Consider the following 21,083-nt stretch of genomic DNA (forward strand, 5'->3'; position numbering starts at 1 on the left):
CATGTCTTTATACTGTAGTAGGGAGGTAAAAGGTTTGACTGTCTCCTATTCCATGTCTTTATACTGTAGTAGGGAGGTAAAAGGTTTGACTGTCTTCTATTCCATGTCTTTATACTGTAGTAGGGAGGTAAAAGGTTTGACTGTCTTCTATTCCATGTCTTTATACTGTAGTAGGGAGGTAAAATGTTTGACCGGCTTCTATTCCATGTCTTTATACTGTAGTAGGGAGGTAAAATGTTTGACTGTCTTCTATTCCATGTCTTTATACTGTAGTAGGGAGGTAAAATGTTTGACTGTCTTCTATTCCATGTCTTTATACTGTAGTAGGGAGGTAAAATGTTTGACTGTCTTCTATTCCATGTCTTTATACTGTAGTAGGGAGGTAAAAGGTTTGACTGTCTCCTGTTCCATGTCTTTATACTGTAGTAGGGAGGTCAAATGTTTGACTGTCTTCTATTCCATGTCTTTATACTGTTAATTGTCTCACCGTTTCAAAGTCTGCCTTTATTATATGTAACCAACAGGTCTTCATGGTTTCTATGTCCTGTCTTCACAATGTTCAATACATCACTCATTGATACGGTCTTGCTTCATTCTAGTGTTACCTGTTGATGGTGAAAGGTTGCCGTGACTGCTGTTGCTTGGGCATGCAGATGATGCTGGGAGAGGCACGGTTGGGGCTGCCCAGGCCCGAGCTGCCCAGGCTGTTGGTCCTGCCCCCACTAGGCATACCCCCCACCATGACCTCCTGGCGCCCCACCTGCTGAGGGGTGCTCATCATACTCCGCGTGTTCATGGGTAGGATGCCCCTACAGTGGAGGAGACAGAGAGAGACAGAGACACACACAGAGAGAGAGAGAGAGACACAGAGAGAGAGAGAGACAGAGAGAGAGAGAGAGAGAGAGAGAGAGAGAGAGAGAGAGAGAGAGAGAGAGAGAGAGAGAGAGAGAGAGAGACAGAGAGACAGAGAGACAGAGGAGGTATCTCAGAGACATGGATGTGATCAGGACAACATGAAAAGCACGTCAGATAAAAAGAGAACGGAATAAGAATTGCTGATTCATCAAAACCTTGTTTTCATTAGGCACGATGAGTGATCTGTACCTACTACAGTCCTATCCCCATAGGGAGGAGCTCACCTGGCTGCTGACAGCTGCACTGTCATCAACAACATGCTCCTGTTGCCAAGCAACTTCTAATGCTTCGGTCAGCTGAATCAAGCTGGTAGAACCAGACACGTTGAGATGAATCCCAGAGCCAACTAGGTGACTAACACGTCAATGTTGTAAATGACAGTACATGGCCTGTAAGTGGAGGGGTGTACCTGCTTGGCGAGGGAGGAGTATGGAGGGACATTGTGGGGGCGACGCCAGTGGCAGGGGTAACGTGGCTCGGTAGCTGGTTGCCCGGTGGTAGAATACGATTCAACTGAGCAGTGTTGCTCATGGCCCTCATAGGGAACCCTAGGGCACCTGGACGTCACACAGACACACAGGGGAGACAGATGGTTATAGTTGGAGAGATACAGGCTTTAAAACGGGCAGCTATATTCCTTTAATCAGTAGACATACACAGGGAGAAAGGCAGTGGGTTAGAGTCAGAGATAAACAGGCTTTGGACTGGTAAGCTCTGAAGACGCTAGGCTATTTTCCTTTAAAATACTTGGGAAAACAGAGATTGAGTTTTTCAAGACAACAGCTGACAGGAGAAGCCGATAGTGACAACATGGAACGGGGCCTAAAACCCAGAGGACTACTGTATTTATATTGATCTGTGTACCAAGGTCGGCCTCAATTACACTTTCAACTCAGCCAATTCAATCCACTTCCTGAACTGAACAGGATATGGGATTGACCGCAATCCTTTCCTGTAGAGCATTATGCCACAGGTAGGACATATTAACCCAGCTAAAGGATCAGACCGGAGGACGTGTTTTTAGTCCCAAACGGCATCTTATTCCCCATTAAGTACACTACTTTTGACCAGAGCTCTAAATGCAGGCTAAGCCGTGACAGAATGCAGGCTAAGCCGTGACAGAATGCAGGCTAAGCCGTGACAGAATGCAGGCTAAGCCGTGACAGAATGCAGGCTAAGCCGTGACAGAATGCAGGCTAAGCCGTGACAGAATGCAGGATAAGCCGTGACAGAATGCAGGATAAGCCGTGACAGAATGCAGGATAAGCCGTGACAGAATGCAGGATAAGCAGTGACAGAATGCAAGCTAAGCAGTGACAGAATGCAAGCTAAGCAGTGACAGAATGCAAGCTAAGCAGTGACAGAATGCAAGCTAAGCAGTGACAGAATGCAGGCTAAGCAGTGGCAGAACGCAGGCTAAGCAGTGACAGAACGCAGGCTAAGCCGTGACAGAACGCAGGCTAAGCAGTGGCAGGACGCAGGCTAAGCCGTGGCAGGACGCAGGCTAAGCAGTGGCAGAACGCAGGCTAAGCAGTGGCAGAACGCAGGCTAAGCAGTGGCAGAACGCAGGCTAAGCAGTGGCAGGACGCAGGCTAAGCCGTGGCAGGACGCAGGCTAAGCCGTGACAGGACGCAGGCTAAGCCGTGACAGGACGCAGGCTAAGCCGTGACAGAACGCAGGCTAAGCCGTGACAGAACGCAGGCTAAGCCGTGACAGAACGCAGGCTAAGCCGTGACAGAACGCAGGCTAAGCCGTGACAGAACGCAGGCTAAGCCGTGACAGAACGCAGGCTAAGCCGTGACAGAACGCAGGCTAAGCCGTGACAGAACGCAGGCTAAGCCGTGACAGAACGCAGGCTAAGCCGTGACAGAACGCAGGCTAAGCCGTGACAGAACGCAGGCTAAGCCGTGACAGAACGCAGGCTAAGCCGTGACAGAACGCAGGCTAAGCCGTGACAGAACGCAGGCTAAGCCGTGACAGAACGCAGGCTAAGCCGTGACAGAACGCAGGCTAAGCAGTGACAGAACCGTGACAGAACGCAGGCTAAGCCGTGACAGAACGCAGGCTAAGCCGTGACAGAACGCAGGCTAAGCCGTGACAGAACGCAGGCTAAGCCGTGACAGAACGCAGGCTAAGCCGTGACAGAACGCAGGCTAAGCCGTGACAGAACGCAGGCTAAGCCGTGACAGAACGCAGGCTAAGCCGTGACAGAACGCAGGCTAAGCAGTGACAGAACGCAGGCTAAGCAGTGACAGAAGGCAGGCTAAGCAGTGACAGAACGCAAGCTAAGCAGTGACAGAATGCAGGATAAGCAGTGACAGAATGCAAGCTAAGCAGTGACAGAATGCAAGCTAAGCAGTGACAGAATGCAGGCTAAGCCGTGACAGAACCGTGACAGAATGCAGGCTAAGCAGTGACAGAATGCAGGATAAGCAGTGACAGAATGCAAGCTAAGCAGTGACAGAATGCAAGCTAAGCAGTGACAGAACGCAAGCTAAGCAGTGGCAGAACGCAGGCTAAGCAGTGGCAGAACGCAGGCTAAGCAGTGGCAGAACGCAGGCTAAGCCGTGGCAGAACGCAGGCTAAGCCGTGACAGAACGCAGGCTAAGCCGTGACAGAACGCAGGCTAAGCCGTGACAGAACGCAGGCTAAGCCGTGACAGAACGCAGGCTAAGCCGTGACAGAACGCAGGCTAAGCAGTGACAGAACGCAGGCTAAGCAGTGACAGAACCGTGACAGAATGCAGGCTAAGCAGTGACAGAATGCAGGATAAGCAGTGACAGAATGCAGGATAAGCAGTGACAGAATGCAAGCTAAGCAGTGACAGAATGCAAGCTAAGCAGTGACAGAATGCAGGATAAGCAGTGACAGAATGCAAGCTAAGCAGTGACAGAATGCAAGCTAAGCAGTGACAGAATGCAAGCTAAGCAGTGGCAGAATGCAGGCTAAGCAGTGGCAGAATGCAGGCTAAGCAGTGGCAGAATGCAGGCTAAGCCGTGACAGAATGCAGGCTAAGCCGTGACAGAACCGTGACAGAATGCAGGCTAAGCCGTGACAGAATGCAGGCTAAGCCGTGACAGAATGCAGGCTAAGCAGTGGCAGAATGCAGGCTAAGCCGTGACAGAACGCAGGCTAACCAGTGGAGCTCAAAGCCATGCATGGGATGGTGTAGGGACAGAATGCAGGCTAACCAGTGGAGCTCAAAGCCATGCATGGATGGTGTAGGGACAGAATGCAGGCTAACCAGTGGAGTGCTCAAAGCCATGCATGGGATGGTGTAGGGACAGTATGCAGCCTAACCAGTGGAGCTCAAAGCCATGCATGGGATGGTGTAGGGACAGTATGCAGGCTAACCAGTGGAGTGCTCAAAGCCATGCATGGGATGGTGTAGGGACAGTATGCAGCCTAACCAGTGGAGCTCAAAGCCATGCATGGGATGGTGTAGGGACAGTATGCAGGCTAACCAGTGGAGCTCAAAGCCATGCATGGATGGTGTAGGGACAGCGGACGAGCAGTGCTTACTTTGTGACCCGTATAAACTGGCACCAAGCTGCGACAATTGACCTGACGACGATGGGGATGGAGATGCCAGCATCTGGAAGACAGGGAGCAGGAGATGCATGTTAGTGGAGGGTCATTCACTTGTCTTTCAGGTCACTTACAAGAGAAGGAAACTGGTCGGGGGTTTCAGTCAAAGATCTTTTCCTTTCACTTTACAAAGAAAGTCATCTGTTCTGTGGGATAAAAATGGTGTCTAATGTTAAATAAGCAGGGCTCCTTATTCTGCTCCTGTACTTCAGCTCTCTTGTATAGGCTACGTCACCTACTCTGTCGGACCGGGGCCAATTGGCTCTACTAGATGGAAGACAGCATGTGTGGCTTTGTGTGGGCGAGCGGTTTGCTGATGTCAACGTTGTGAACAGAGTGCCCCATGGTGGCGGTGGGGTTATGGAATGAGCAGGCATAAGCTAAGTACAACGAACACGCATTTTATTGATGGCCATTTGAATGCACAGAGATACCGTGACGAGATCCTGAGGCCCATTGTCGTGCCATTCATCCACCACCATCACCTCATGTTTCAGCATGATAATGTCGCAAGGATCTGTACACAACTCCTGGAAGCTGAAAACGGCCTGCATACTCAGACATGTCACCCATTGAGCATGTTTGGGATGCTCTGGATCGACATGTACGACAGCGTGTTCCAGTTCCCGCCGATATACAGCAACTTCGCACAGCCATTGAAGAGGGGCGGGACAACATTCTACAGGCCACTATGAACAGCCTGATGAGGGGTTGCGCTGCACGGGGGAAATGCTGGTCACAACAAATACTCTGCTTCTCAGATCCATGCTCCTACCTATTTCTACGGTATCTGTGACCAGATGAATATCTGTATTCACAGTCATGTGAAATCCATAGATTAGGACCTAATGAATTCATTTTCAATTGACTGATTTCCTTATTATGAACTGTAAGTCAGAAATATCTTGGAAATTGTTTCATGTTGCGTTTATATTTTTGTTCAGTGTACACCGTATGGTTGGCTGTCATCAGTCATCAGTGTGGCTGTCAGTCATCAGGTAAAGCTGTATAAGGTTATGGCTGGCTGTCATCAGGTAAAGCTGTATAAGGTTATGGCTGGCTGTCATCAGGTAAAGCTGTATATGTTATGGTTGGCTGTCATCAGGTAAAGCTGTATAAGGTTATGGCTGGCTGTCATCAGGTAAAGCTGTATATGTTATGGTTGGCTGTCATCAGGTAAAGCTGTATATGGTTGGCTGTCATCAGGTAAAGCTGTATATGGTTGGCTGTCATCAGGTAAAGCTGTATATGGTTGGCTGTCATCAGGTAAAGCTGTACATGGTTGGCTGTCATCAGGTAAAGCTGTATATGGTTGGCTGTCATCAGGTAAAGCTGTATATGGTTGGCTGTCATCAGGTAAAGCTGTATATGGTATGGTTGGCTCAGTCATCAGGTAAAGCTGTATATGGTTGGCTGTCATCAGGTAAAGCTGTATATGGTTGGCTGTCATCAGGTAAAGCTGTATATGGTTGGCTGTCATCAGGTAAAGCTGTATATGGTTGGCTGTCATCAGGTAAAGCTGTATATGGTTGGCAGTCATCAGTCATCAGGTAAAGCTGTATATGGTTGGCAGTCATCAGTCATCAGGTAAAGCTGTATATGGTTGGCTGTCATCAGGTAAAGCTGTATATGGTTGGCTGTCATCAGGTAAAGCTGTATATGGTTGGCTGTCATCAGGTAAAGCTGTATATGGTTGGCTGTCATCAGGTAAAGCTGTATATGGTTGGCTGTCATCAGGTAAAGCTGTATATGGTTGGCTGTCATCAGGTAAAGCTGTATATGGTTGGCTGTCATCAGGTAAAGCTGTATATGTTATGGTTGGCTGTCATCAGGTAAAGCTGTATATGGTTGGCTGTCATCAGGTAAAGCTGTATATGGTTGGCTGTCATCAGGTAAAGCTGTATATGGTTGGCTGTCATCAGGTAAAGCTGTATATGGTTGGCAGTCATCAGTCATCAGGTAAAGCTGTATATGGTTGGCTGTCATCAGGTAAAGCTGTATATGGTTGGCTGTCATCAGGTAAAGCTGTATATGGTTGGCTGTCATCAGGTAAAGCTGTATATGGTTGGCTGTCATCAGGTAAAGCTGTATATGGTTGGCTGTCATCAGGTAAAGCTGTATATGGTTGGCTGTCATCAGGTAAAGCTGTATATGGTTGGCTGTCATCAGGTAAAGCTGTACATGGTTGGCTGTCATCAGGTAAAGCTGTATATGGTTGGCAGTCATCAGGTAAAGCTGTATATGGTTGGCAGTCATCAGGTAAAGCTGTATATGGTTGGCAGTCATCAGTCATCAGGTAAAGCTGTATATGGTTGGCTGTCATCAGGTAAAGCTGTATATGGTTGGCTGTCATCAGGTAAAGCTGTATATGGTTGGCTGTCATCAGTCATCAGGTAAAGCTGTATATGGTTGGCTGTCATCAGGTAAAGCTGTATATGGTTGGCTGTCATCAGGTAAAGCTGTATATGGTTGGCTGTCATCAGTCATCAGGTAAAGCTGTATATGGTTGGCTGTCATCAGGTAAAGCTGTATATGGTTGGCTGTCATCAGGTAAAGCTGTATATGGTTGGCTGTCATCAGGTAAAGCTGTATATGGTTGGCTGTCATCAGGTAAAGCTGTATATGGTTGGCAGTCATCAGGTAAAGCTGTATATGGTTGGCTGTCATCAGGTAAAGCTGTATATGGTTGGCTGTCATCAGGTAAAGCTGTATATGGTTGGCAGTCATCAGGTAAAGCTGTATATGGTTGGCTGTCATCAGGTAAAGCTGTATATGGTTGGCTGTCATCAGTCATCAGGTAAAGCTGTATATGGTTGGCTGTCATCAGGTAAAGCTGTATATGGTTGGCTGTCATCAGTCATCAGGTAAAGCTGTATATGGTTGGCTGTCATCAGTCATCAGGTAAAGCTGTATATGGTTGGCTGTCATCAGTCATCAGGTAAAGCTGTATATGGTTGGCTGTCATCAGTCATCAGGTAAAGCTGTATATGGTTGGCTGTCATCAGTCATCAGGTAAAGCTGTATATGGTTGGCTGTCATCAGTCATCAGGTAAAGCAACCAACTTTAGGAGCAGAGAAAGATCAAAGTGACAAAGATGAAATGTTTAGTTTCCCAAATGGGGCTTTTACACAAGCGGTTTCACTGCTTATTCTGTTCCTTTAAATCTAAAAATGAGACAAGCCTGTCTGTGGTCACATGATCAGTGTTTAGTTCTCTGGGACAGTCTAAATGAGACAAGCCTGGCTGTGGTCACATGATCAGTGTTTAGTTCTCTGGGACAGTCTAAATGAGACAAGCCTGTCTGTGGTCACATGATGATAAGTGTTTAGTTCTCTGGGACAGTCTAAATGAGACAAGCCTGGCTGTGGTCACATGATCAGTGTTTAGTTCTCTGGGACAGTCTAAATGAGACAAGCCTGGCTGTGGTCACATGATCAGTGTTTAGTTCTCTGGGACAGTCTAAATGAGACAAGCCTGTCTGTGGTCACATGATCAGTGTTTAGTTCTCTGGGACAGTCTAAATGAGACAAGCCTGGCTGTGGTCACATGATGATAAGTGTTTAGTTCTCTGGGACAGTCTAAATGAGACAAGCCTGTCAGTTCATCATGTGATCAGTGTTTAGTTCTCTGGGACAGTCTAAATGGGAACAAGGAAAACAATGTTGAGAAACATGACTGTCTGAAAAACACCATTAACTGGTGTCATTTCCTTAAGCACATGGCACCTGAAATATGCAAATGGTGTGAATTATACCCCACAGTGAGAGAATATCTTTAGCACAGAACACAAGCGTGGAAAAAATTATAAACCAAATGTGTGATGAGAGGATATTATTGAGATAATACATTATTTTATAGTGGAGACAAATCCATCCTCTGACTGGAAGCTGTATGACACAGCAGACTACTAGAAGTTGTCTGAATTCTTCCAGACTGGACTAAATCTGCCCTACTACCTGCTCCTTGAACCCAAGAACTCTGGAATTCTCCGGAATCCCGTCCCACCTATAGAACCCAGGGCAGGCTGGCGTCACATTCCATCAGCACGGCTCGTTACCTCTGACCTGAGGGACGTTTCTGGGCTGGACTTAGGACCGGGACCTGCTCTGAGGCCGGGCTCAGACCATCTCGTTATCCTTTCTACCAGAGTGTCCTACTCACTGTACTGGTATGCAGGTACAGAACCTAGTCCAAGCTGAGCTGCACATCTTTGAGGATTGGATTCCCGGGACCACCCTTACGTTAACATGTACGCGGGCATGACTGAGATAAAGCTGTCTGCTAAATGGTATATTACATGATGATGATTTATTCTTTGTCCTCAGTACTCATCTAATGAGAGGTGATCACAGTGTTGAGGTTATAACACATTTATCACACACACTAGCAGAGTCCAGTTTAGCTGGCCATAAAATAACCCTTTAGATGTCAGAGTCCCAGTTCCACTACTGCTCTGCTAAGAAGCTCCTTGTACAGAGAGTCTAGATGCCCATCAGATGTGTCTGCTTACCTGGAGCTGTTTAGAAGTTCTTTAAAGTCCTGGGAGTCTAAACTATTCAATAGACAAGCACCAGTCAGTAGAGATGTTATCAGACAGGTCTGGTTCCAGGACAGATGACAGTCTCTCTAGGTTCAGTACAGCTGTTATCAGACAGGTCTGGTTCCAGGACAGATGACGTTCTCTCTCTAGGTTCAGTAGAGCTGTTATCAGACAGGTCTGGTTCCAGGACAGATGATGTTCTCTCTCTAGGTTCAGTAGAGCTGTTATCAGACAGGTCTAGTTTCAGGACAGATGACGTTCTCTCTAGGTTCAGTAGAGCTGTTATCAGACAGGTCTGGTTTCAGGACAGATGACGTTCTCTCTCTAGGTTCAGTAGAGCTGTTATCAGACAGGTCTGGTTTCAGGACAGATGACGTTCTCTCTCTAGGTTCAGTAGAGCTGTTATCAGACAGGTCTGGTTTCAGGACAGATGATGTTCTCTCTCTAGGTTCAGTAGAGCTGTTATCAGACAGGTCTGGTTCCAGGACAGATGACGTTCTCTCTCTAGGTTCAGTAGAGCTGTTATCAGACAGGTCTGGTTCCAGGACAGATGATGTTCTCTCTAGGTTCAGTAGAGCTGTTATCAGACAGGTCTGGTTTCAGGACAGATGGTGTTCAGTAGAGCTGTTATCAGACAGGTCTGGTTTCAGGACAGATGGTGTTCAGTAGAGCTGTTATCAGACAGGTCTGGTTTCAGGACAGATGACGTTCTCTCTCTAGGTTCAGTAGAGCTGTTATCAGACAGGTCTGGTTTCAGGACAGATGATGTTCTCTCTCTAGGGGTTTAATACCTCTTCTCTGACAGATGAGCCAGAGGAGAGAGCTGAGGTACCCGTTTTGAACAGGGCGGTGAGCCTTAAACCAGCAGAATTCCCTCAGAGCAGACTGTGTGGGTGATAAACACTGATATGTTATTGGCTGATATAAGAAGCCCTTATATGGCTGTTAGCCTCCATTATGGTGTCTATGGTAAAGCATGGGGACAAACCAAAATGACCACACCATCAGTAGTTTGTCCCCTCACCCACAGTGTGGTCCTGCTCTGAGGTTAGAATATAAAGGCATCCCTCTGCCTCCCACAGAGTTGGGTTCAGTCTGTTCTTCTCAGGGAGGGAACGTAGCCTTGGAGCAGTGGGCACAACTGATAACGTCTGTTGTTGTGGGACTGGGAACATGATGACGGGAGCTCAGACTCAAGGATCTTTCTCAAAAATATCTCCTTATCAAACAGCATTGGAGGAGGAGATCTGAGGCTCTCCAGGAGAGGACCGGAGGAACTGGGGGTAAGACTCGACAAAGAGACTAAGTTCTGTCCTCAGCATATTTCCTGAGCCTGTATGTTTGACTGTCTGTGTGACTAACAGGCTGGAGGTGAAGACATCATTATGAAGGGAACCTCTGATGATCACAACACACTGAGATGCTTGTTAACTGAGGGGTTGTGTGTCCCTGGCCGTCTGTCCCATCTCTGGTCCCAGAGAACACCGTAGGTCCATTGTTCATTCCCACACACAAGAGTGTCAACTAACCAACAAGGTTCGTCCTGAGCAGCTTCTGAAAAGGCTTATCTATTTACTATATAAACACCCTACTTTTGACCAGGGCCCACAGGGTAGTGCACTACATAGGGAATAGGGTTCCATTTGGGATGCAAGCCTGATTGTATCCCCCCCCCCATTCCCAGAGAACTGAAGGAAAAGTCAGAACTCTTCAGGCACCAGATCAAGGTGGCCTGCCCGGGTCTTTGGCACCAGAAAGCAGCCAGAGGCGGTGTAGTCTCAATTCTGCCGGGAGTCAACGGCTCCAATGTGGCCTCTGATTAACAAATGGAAGGAGTCCCAGGCAGAGGTTGTATCCCAAATGACACCCTATCCCCTGAGTTCCATATTCTCCTTTCATAGGAGCCCTGGTCAAAAGTAGTGCACTATATAGGGACTAGGGTGCCATTTGGGACACAGTCAGAGTGAAGGCTCTATTGAACTCTGAGACCTGGGTTATGAATGCCTTGTTCTGCTCTTCTCTATGGGTATCCTGTCTAGACAGACCTGGTTAGATATCATCCTTCTCTATGGATATCCTGTCTAGACAGACCTGGTTAGATATCATCCTGTCTAGATAGACCTGGTTAGATATCATCCTGTCTAGATATACCTGGTTTGATATCATCCTTCTCTATGGATATCCTGTCTAGATAGACCTGGTTAGATATCATCCTTCTCTATGGATATCCTGTCTAGATAGACCTGGTTAGATATCATCCTTCTCTATGGATATCCTGTCTAGATAGACCTGGTTAGATGTCATCCTTCTCTATGGATATCCTGTCTAGATAGACCTGGTTAGATATCATCCTTCTCTATGGATATCCTGTCTAGATAGACCTGATTAGATATCATCCTGTCTAGATAGACCTGGTTAGATATCATCCTTCTCTATGGATATCCTGTCTAGATAGACCTGGTTAGATGTCATCCTTCTCTATGGATATCCTGTCTAGATAGACCTGGTTTGATATCATCCTTCTCTATGGATATCCTGTCTAGATAGACCTGGTTAGATATCATCCTTCTCTATGGATATCCTGTCTAGATAGACCTGATTAGATATCATCCTGTCTAGATAGACCTGGTTAGATATCATCCTTCTCTATGGATATCCTGTCTAGATAGACCTGGTTAGATGTCATCCTTCTCTATGGATATCCTGTCTAGATAGACCTGGTTTGATATCATCCTTCTCTATGGATATCCTGTCTAGATAGACCTGGTTAGATATCATCCTTCTCTATGGATATCCTGTCTAGATAGACCTGGTTAGATATCATCCTTCTCTATGGATATCCTGTCTAGATAGACCTGGTTAGATATCATCCTTCTCTATGGATATCCTGTCTAGATAGACCTGGTTAGATGTCATCCTTCTCTATGGATATCCTGTCTAGATAGACCTGGTTAGATATCATCCTTCTCTATGGATATCCTGTCTAGATAGACCTGATTAGATATCATCCTGTCTAGATAGACCTGGTTAGATATCATCCTTCTCTATGGATATCCTGTCTAGATAGACCTGGTTTGATATCATCCTTCTCTATGGATATCCTGTCTAGATAGACCTGGTTTGATATCATCCTTCTCTATGGATATCCTGTCTAGATAGACCTGGTTAGATATCATCCTTCTCTATGGATATCCTGTCTAGATAGACCTGGTTTGATATCATCCTTCTCTATGGATATCCTGTCTAGATAGACCTGGTTAGATATCATCCTTCTCTATGGATATCCTGTCTAGATAGACCTGGTTTGATATCATCCTTCTCTATGGATATCCTGTCTAGATAGACCTGGTTAGATATCATCCTTCTCTGTGGATATCCTGTCTAGATAGACCTGGTTAGATGTCATCCTTCTCTATGGATATCCTGTCTAGACAGACCTGGTTAGATTTAAGCCTTCTCTATATATAGATATAATGTCTAGATAGACCAGGTTAGAGTTAAGCCTTCTCTATATATAGATATCCTGTCTAGATAGTCCAGGTTAGATGTCATCCTGTCTAGATAGACCAGGTTAGATTTAAGCCTTCTCTATATATAGATATCCTGTCTAGATAGTCCAGGTTAGATGTCACCCTGTCTAGATATACCTGGTTAGATTTAAGCCTTCTCTATAGATAGATATCCTGTCTAGATAGCCCAGGTTAGATATCATCCTTCTCTATAGATATCCTGTCTAGATAGTCCAGGTTAGATTCCATCCTGTCTAGATAGACCAGGTTAGATTTAAGCCTTCTCACGTGGTCAGTCACATAGCAGGCCCAGGATTCAGGTGAGTGTTCATCTCGTAGACACCACTGTTAGGATGTTCCACATCTAGATGTAGTAACGTCACCATGCGACTCATCTGTATTAACTGTAACTAAGAGTGAATGAGTCATGTCCACTTCCCTATTAACCACACGACCAGACACATATCTAACCTAACCACGCACAGCTACGGAGGCAAAGCAGAAACGGCAAAAGATCAGCTTGGAAAATAATGCCATAGCAACAGAAACAAACTTACATGACTGCAATGAAGCCATAAACTGAGCAGCTGGAGCGGCCGTTCACCCCCACATCAACCCAGACCCACAGAGACAAGTAGTTGACCCTCTATGGGTTTTACTGACTGAGTGACAACTGACCAAACAGCCACCTGACAATAGGGGGGGGGGGGATGAGGTCAAAGGTTGTAACATGCTGGGAGCATCACTTACGTCTTTGTCTGACGGATGTGGGAACATGGATGACTGGCCATAATACATAGTGTCATCGGGGTAGTCACTCTCCACCCCCTCTACAAACCTCTTTCTGGTAGCACTAAACATGCTGTTAGTCACCTGTAGAGGGAGGAAAGGAGGAAAGGGTTTAGGACACAGGTCACCAACTGGTCGCTATCCACAAGGCATTCCTAGTCGATCACCAAACATTTATGGAGAAAAGACAACGATAAAGGCTTGAGCTACATTTATTATTGTTATTTGTGTTGCCCTGTTGGCGGTGAGTGCACTCGATCCAGAAGCCCTGTTGGCGGTGGGTGCACTCGATTCAGAAGCCCTGTTGGCGGTGGGTGCACTCGATTCAGAAGCCCTGTTGGCGGTGGGTGCACTCGATCCAGAAGCCCTGTTGGCGGTGGGTGCACTCGATCCAGAAGCCCTGTTGGCGGTGGGTGCACTCGATCCAGAAGCCCTGTTGGCGGTGGGTGCACTCGATCCAGAAGCCCTGTTGGCGGTGGGTGCACTCGATCCAGAAGCCCTGTTGGCGGTGGGTGCACTCGATCCAGAAGCCCTGTTGGCGGTGGGTGCACTCGATCCAGAAGCCCTGTTGGCGGTGGGTGCACTCGATCCAGAAGCCCTGTTGGCGGTGGGTGCACTCGATCCAGAAGCCCTGTTGGCGGTGGGTGCACTCGATCCAGAAGCCCTGTTGGCGGTGGGTGCACTCGATTCAGAAGCCCTGTTGGCGGTGGGTGCACTCGATTCAGAAGCCCTGAGCACCAGATAGGCAAAGTTCCCATTTTCAACCATTTCATTTGTTTAAAAATACAAACTCCACCTACCCGGCGGACTGGGAGATCTGTGGCTAAGTCAAGTGGGCCCGCTGCACTGGCCAATCGGACAGCTGAAATCACCATGCCTACAGCTTCCACGGCCCCGGCCACAGCAAAGTCTGATACTAGCCTACGTGAGATGTCATACCTTTTAAAACCATGACCAGAGAGAGACTGTCAAAGAATACAGCAAAGAGCTGCTGTTTTTAATGAGGGAGTTCATGTCCAACTTTATTCAGCACGGTCACTGTTTTTATTCAACACTGTTAGAAAACATACCAAGCTCTTCTCCCTACATCCACTCCCCCTGCAGAGGTTAATGGTACATTAACAAGTACTGAGCGGTAGATCTCAGCTTGCTTGTTGACTGGGAAAGTGATCAGGACTCATAAAAGGTTGGTGACCACTGGTTTAGGACAACATGGAGTGACTGACAACGAGTGGTGATAGCCAATCACAGTCTGGAGCTGGCCATAAGCCCCTCCTCCCTGTCAAAGTCCTTGCCAATAGGAGCCAGGGGTAAGGGTGGACTCGAGGTCCTGGTTGGTCACATAGCTGAGCAGTGGAAGTCATTGATCACAGGAGTTGGATTAGCTGGTTTGTTGACAACAGCTGACCTGACCTACTGGAGCAGCCAGCTTCAGTGAGGTCAGGTTGACTTATCTCCCTAAAAACACATGGCTCCTGTGGAAGAGGCTACTCTATCATGAAAGCACAGAGTATCAACCCTCACACACACACAGCTCATCTAATAGTATTACCTTTAGCAGATAAACAGTGTTCGGTGCAACATCACTATCCTTATCTTTATGTAAGAGCTTCTCTGAGTAGTGATATTTAAGTGTTTCTTTAATAACTATCTGGCCATGAAAACCACCAGCTGAACAGCAGGCCGGGACGCAGTATCTTTGAGTTCCCAGATCCCTTCATATTGTAGCCTACTTCTGAAATGATGGTTTCTACATGTCCCTTTGTGAAGCAGAAATTCTCCATCTAGTCTTGTAGCACAAACTAGACATCTCTGACCCTTTTTACAGTTCAGGCCCAAGACCGTTGGCTAGGCTAACTAACTGAAAGGGATGAGGCTAACTAACTGAAAGGGATGAGGCTAACTAACTGAAAGGGATGAGGCTAACTAACTGAAAGGGATGAGGCTAACTAACTGAAAGGGATGAGGCTAACTAACTGAAAGGGATGAGGCTAACTAACTGAAAGGGATGAGGCTAACTAACTGAAAGGGATGAGGCTAACTAACTGAAAGGGATGAGGCTAACTAACTGAAAGGGATGAGGCTAACTAACTGAAAGGGATGAGGCTAACTAACTGAAAGGGATGAGGCTAACTAACTGAAAGGGATGAGGCTAACTAACTGAAAGGGATGAGGCTAACTAACTGAAAGGGATGAGGCTAACTAACTGAAAGGGATGAGGCTAACTAACTGAAAGGGATGAGGCTAACTAACTGAAAGGGATGAGGCTAACTAACTGAAAGGGATGAGGCTAACTAACTGAAAGGGATGAGGCTAACTAACTGAAAGGGATGAGGCTAACTAACTGAAAGGGATGAGGCTAACTAACTGAAAGGGATGAGGCTAGGCCAAACTACTAACTCTGTAACTGATCGAGGCAACAGCACAAAGTACAGAGAGATCCTTGATGAAAACCTGCTCCAAAGCACGCAGGACCTCAGACTGGGGTGAAGGTTCACCTTCCAACAGGACAATGACCCCAAGCACACAGCCAAGACAGCACAGGAGAGGCTTTGGGACAAGTCTCAATGTCCTTGAGTGGCCCAGACAGATCCCGGACTTGAACCTGATCGAACATCTCTGGAGAGACCTGAAAATAGCTGTGTAGCGACACTCCCCATCCAACCTGACAGAGCTTGAGAGGATCTGCAGAGAAGAATGGGAGAAACTCCCCAAATACAGGTGTGCCAAGCTTGTAGCGTCATACCCAAGAAGACTTGAGGCTGCAATCGCTGCCAAAGGTGCTTCAACAAATTACTGAGTAAAGGGTCTGAAAAATTAGGTACATTTCTGTAGATATAAAACAATTAAAAATTAAATTAAAAAATATGCAAACATTTGTTTTTGCTTTGTCATTATGGGGTATTGTGTGTAGATTGATAAGGGAGGATTGCATGTCAATCCACCATCACCCACCTATTGAGTTGAATGTCCATTCTAGTGAATCCAACTCTATGGCGCTGCCTGCCTGCTACCAACCATCAGTTCTGTTCAGCAGGTTATCCAGGTCAACAACAAACCCAGCAGGAAACCTCTCTGCCTTCCTTCCTGCATGGTGCCTGTGTTTCACACAACAGCCAATTACAAGCCTGGGAACACCTCACACTATTATATAGACGAGTACCATTTGATAACCCTACTGGTACTACTGATGAAGGCAGCACGGATGAAGTGAGAGGGAAGAGGCTTTTTGTATAGACGTGAAAGGATGTAATCTGCCTGCCCACGAGAAGAGTTCACGGCTTTAGATTGATTGTCTTAACAGTTTGGTTCTGGCTGTTAAGGGAGAGGGTTGAGGAGAACATCAGACTGAAGTTGGTAGATTCAGAGAGCACTGAGCGCAACGTCCACAATGTGGCCAGAGTCAGGCAGATGGATGTGGCCAGAGTCAGGCAGATGGATGTGGCCAGAGTCAGGCAGATGGATGTGGCCAGAGTCAGGCAGATGGATGTGGCCAGAGTCAGGCAGATGGATGTGGCCAGAGTCAGGCAGATGGATGTGGCAGATGAATGTGGCTGATGTCTCCGGATGCTTCCGACACGGAGCAGTCCAGTTATGAAACTAACATAAGGTCTCTTATAGCCGGACTGCTGTGTATCCGTTCAGAAAGTAGGAGTCCTGTTTAGAGAACTCTATAGGTTATGAAATACACCTAACATGGTCTGACAGCATCTAACTAAACACAACTGATCGGCTGAGACAATAATACTGTAATAACACGGCCTGACAGCATCTAACTAAACACAACTGATCGGCTGAGCCAATAATACTGTAATAACAGTGTCACCTATTTTTCATACATCTGTTCTTCTTCTGCCTCGTTCAAAACCGCCATCTGCAAGTTTAAACATGTCCCATCTATACATACGAGTCTGGTCCCGGTGAGAGAGACGGGCACCTGGGAGTCAGTGTGTGAAGTGGGCATCTTCCTCAGAGCAGCTGGGACTCCCTGCCCGCCTCGACACCCACCTCCCTCCTTCCCTCCCTGCCTGACTCCTTCCCTCCCTGCCTGACTCCTTCCCTCCCTGCCTGACTCCTACCCTCCCTCCTTGACTGGCTCCCTCCCTCCTTGACTGGCTCCCTCCCTCCCTCCTTGACTGGCTCCCTCCCTCCCTCCCTCCTTGACTGGCTCCCTCCCTCCCTCCCTCCTTGACTGGCTCCCTCCCTCCCTCCCTCCTTGACTGGCTCCCTCCCTCCCTCCCTCCTTGACTGGCTCCCTCCCTCCCTCCCTCCTTGACTGGCTCCCTCCCTCCCTCCTTGACTGGCTCCCTCCCTCCCTCCCTCCCTCCTTGACTGGCTCCCTCCCTCCCTCCCTCCTTGACTGGCTCCCTCCCTCCCTCCCTCCTTGACTGGCTCCCTCCCTCCCTGCCTGACTGACTTCCTGCCCGCCTCGGCGCCCACCTCCCTCCTCCCCTCCCTGCCTGACTGTCTGTCTCCCTGCAACACCTCCCTGCCTGACTGACTGACTGGCTCCCTGCCTGACTGACTGACTGGCTCCCTGGCTGACTGGCTCCCTGCCTGCCTGGCTGCCTGCCTGGCTGGCTCCCTGCCTGGCTGACTGGCTCCCTGCCTGGCTGACTGGCTCCCTGCCTGGCTGACTGGCTCCCTGCCTGGCTGACTGGCTCCCTGCCTGGCTGACTGGCTCCCTGCCTGGCTGACTGGCTCCCTGCCTGGCTGACTGGCTCCCTGCCTGGCTGACTGGCTCCCTGCCTGGCTGACTGGCTCCCTGCCTGCCTGGCTGGCTCCCTGCCTGGCTGGCTCCCTGCCTGCCTGAACTCCAGAGCCGGACACGCCTCAGGACTACCACTCCTGCCAGGAACAGTTCCTATCAGTGGACAGTGTACTACACACAGCACTGCCAGCAGCAGAGACACCACCTGAGGAGCACCACTCTGACTTCCTCTACCTGACACGGACACATATGTGCTTCACACTAGTGTTGGACGGTATACTGAAACTCAATACTAGAACATGAAAAACGCTCCGGTACTCCAATTTTGTTACCATCTGTACTTCTGTCAAATGTGTCTCACGGATCAAGCCAGTCAAAGTCCCCCTTATTAGCTCCCACCACGCGTCCTGCACTTAGCCTGCACTGGGAGATCAACCGAACATGGCAACAGGGATCTTGATCCAGGGGGGGTTGAATATCTCTGCTGTAACCAAGAAGTTTGATCTTGCCACTTAGCAAGTTAGCAAACCAAATGCATAGCTGGAGCCCTGAGGTGGATAGAATATATTCAAAACATCAGATATCTTAGTTCTACTTAACCTCATTGTTGGAGCAGCACATGACCTCAGCTGCAAAATAGTATTATTATATCAGTATTGAAAATCAAACCATGGGTATTTCAACATACCCCGGTATTAAACGGTATGTCGTCCCAAGCCTAATGACGCCGCGCGACCCCGAGTAGGAAACATGGGGGGTTTGTCTCCCACCTCAAAGACTTGTCTGGGACAGCTAAATCATGTAGTGTAGACCGACTTTAGTCTACTTTTAAAACACAAGTATTTTTTTTTTTTATTTAAATGACAGGGAGCCATTAACAGCAATCCAGCAGTAGTATATTTTGCTAGAATAGTATGGTAGGGACTAGGACTTTGTGCAGACGACAATAAACTGACCTCTGGACAGACGTTCCTAAACACATTGGAGTTCCAGACAGATATGTTCCAGCCAGGCCAGAAAGGCAGTGGAGGAGACGAGAGGAAAGGGCAGTGGAGGAACGGCGGGAGAGGGGAGGAACGGCGGGAGAGGAGAGGAACGGCGGGAGAGGAGAGGAACGGCGGGAGAGGAGAGGAACGGCGGGAGAGGAGAGGAACGGCGGGAGAGGAGAGGAACGGCGGGAGAGGAGAGGAACGGCGGGAGAGGAGAGGAACGGCGGGAGAGGAGAGGAACGGCGGGAGAGGAGAGGAACGGCGGGAGAGGAGAGGAACGGCGGGAGAGGAGAGGAACGGCGGGAGAGGAGAGGAAAGGCGGGAGAGGAGAGGAAAGGCGGGAGAGGAGAGGAAAGGCGGGAGAGGAGAGGAAAGGCGGGAGAGGAAAGGCGGGAGAGGAGAGGAAAGGCGGGAGAGGAGAGGAAAGGCGGGAGAGGAAAGGCGGGAGAGGAGAGGAAAGGCGGGAGAGGAAAGGCGGGAGAGGAGAGGAAAGGCGGGAGAGGAGAGGAAAGGCGGGAGAGGAGAGGAAAGGCGGGAGAGGAGAGGAAAGGCGGGAGAGGAGAGGAAAGGCGGGAGAGGAGAGGAGAGGCGGGAGAGGAGAGGCGGGAGAGGAGAGGCGGGAGAGGAGAGGCGGGAGAGGAGAGGCGGGAGAGGAGAGGCGGGAGAGGAGAGGCGGGAGAGGAGAGGCGGGAGAGGAGAGGAGAGGCGGGAGAGGAGAGGAGAGGAAAGGCGGGAGAGGAGAGGAAAGGCAGGAGAGGAGAGGAAAGGCAGGAGAGGAGAGGAAAGGAAAGGCAGTGGAGGAGAGGAAGGGCAGTGGAGGAGGGAACAGAATAATACCAACACCTCACCTCCAGTCCTGACAGAAAGACTGATGTCCCACCATTTAGCTGGAGATAAATCAAGATGGACGCCAGAAGCACTTACTGATTAAGTGTCAGGAATCAGAAGTGGACCAGGACCCACTCACAGCCAATACACTACAGTCTGGCTCTCTGACAAGAGTAGAACACTAGAGCAGGCTATACTGGGAGACAAAAGAAATGTCTTGTCCTCCCACTGGAATCAGACAGATCTGGATCTGAGGGGCACCAGTCGTCTGTTCTTTCAACTGGTCAAATTTTTTAAGCATGTATTTTCCATATATAAAAACAACACCTTATTGAAGGGATATTCAACGGGAAGATCTTTTCTTGAACGGACGGTCAGGAACATAATTACAAATCATTTGTAGACTGGACATTGACCACAAGAAGAACAATCAGATAATATGACTAAAACTATCATTTCAAACCTTGTTTACGTGTCTCTCTATCATGCCTGGGAATACTTGGGAACAGATTTCCCAAATTAAAATCACTTGGTGTTTTTACAGTCTTATATTCCAACAATGAAAATAAAAATAAAAATAAACAACGTGGTTGATTTTTATTTGTTCAGAAAACTTAGGGGGCCAAACAAACGCAAGCCAATCCGCAGGCACTGAGCTGGTCTGCTGCTTTAAGAGCACTGTTTTATGGAACACAAATGACTCCAGAGGAGGCCTGATGGAAATTGATTTGGGCCGGGCACATGTCTCCTTCTCCTTCTGCAGCGACCACAGCAACAGTGTTAACGGCGCTGTCCGTGGTGCTGAAGCTGCAACGTAAGACATTTCTAGTTTCTTACTTGTTTTTCCCCTGACTGAAAAGCTTTGTGACAGAAATCCCTCATTTGTTTAGGATACACATTCCCTATTCCCTCAAACCTTGCTCTCTTTACGTGACACATGTCAGCATCGCATGCATGTGACCAATAGGGACTGACCTATAGCCTGTCATAACCACATTAATAACTTGGTTATAACTAACTCCAACACCGTAACATGTGTAAAAAGCATAATTGATGCAGAGGACGTGAAAAATAAACTCCAAACAGGAGACTGCTGGACTAAAGAAATCTCAGTTAACCAACAGTGTCCATTCATCAACCCTTGGTGGAACAGAGGGTGGATTTGGAGGCTGCTTGTATTCAGCTCCAACTTCTCTCGTAGTGAGAGACTCCT

The 21,083-nt window shown here is 48.1% G+C and overlaps 1 protein-coding gene across 3 annotated transcripts in view; it reads right to left on the reverse strand.

Annotated features, from left to right (window-relative positions):
• The window catches only part of LOC139533610 (CCR4-NOT transcription complex subunit 2-like), a 91,292-nt gene that overhangs the window by 43,229 nt on the left and 26,980 nt on the right, over positions 1-21,083 (reverse strand). For 2 of the 3 annotated variants that reach the window (XR_011666826.1, XM_071331764.1), the window contains exons 2-5: positions 13,304-13,426; positions 4,438-4,510; positions 1,325-1,472; positions 606-809 (exon numbers count right to left, since the gene is read on the reverse strand). Coding sequence is in view for 2 of the 3 variants with exons in the window: in XM_071331764.1 (XP_071187865.1) it covers positions 606-809; positions 1,325-1,472; positions 4,438-4,510; positions 13,304-13,426 (548 nt within the window). In the remaining variant the exon portion in view is untranslated. The remainder of the gene's footprint in view (positions 1-605; positions 810-1,324; positions 1,473-4,437; positions 4,511-13,303; positions 13,427-21,083) is intronic. The other variant, XM_071331765.1, reaches the window with a different exon arrangement.

The sequence above is a fragment of the Salvelinus alpinus genome, chromosome 11 (assembly GCF_045679555.1).
Source record: "Salvelinus alpinus chromosome 11, SLU_Salpinus.1, whole genome shotgun sequence".
Lineage (NCBI taxonomy): Eukaryota > Metazoa > Chordata > Actinopteri > Salmoniformes > Salmonidae > Salvelinus > Salvelinus alpinus.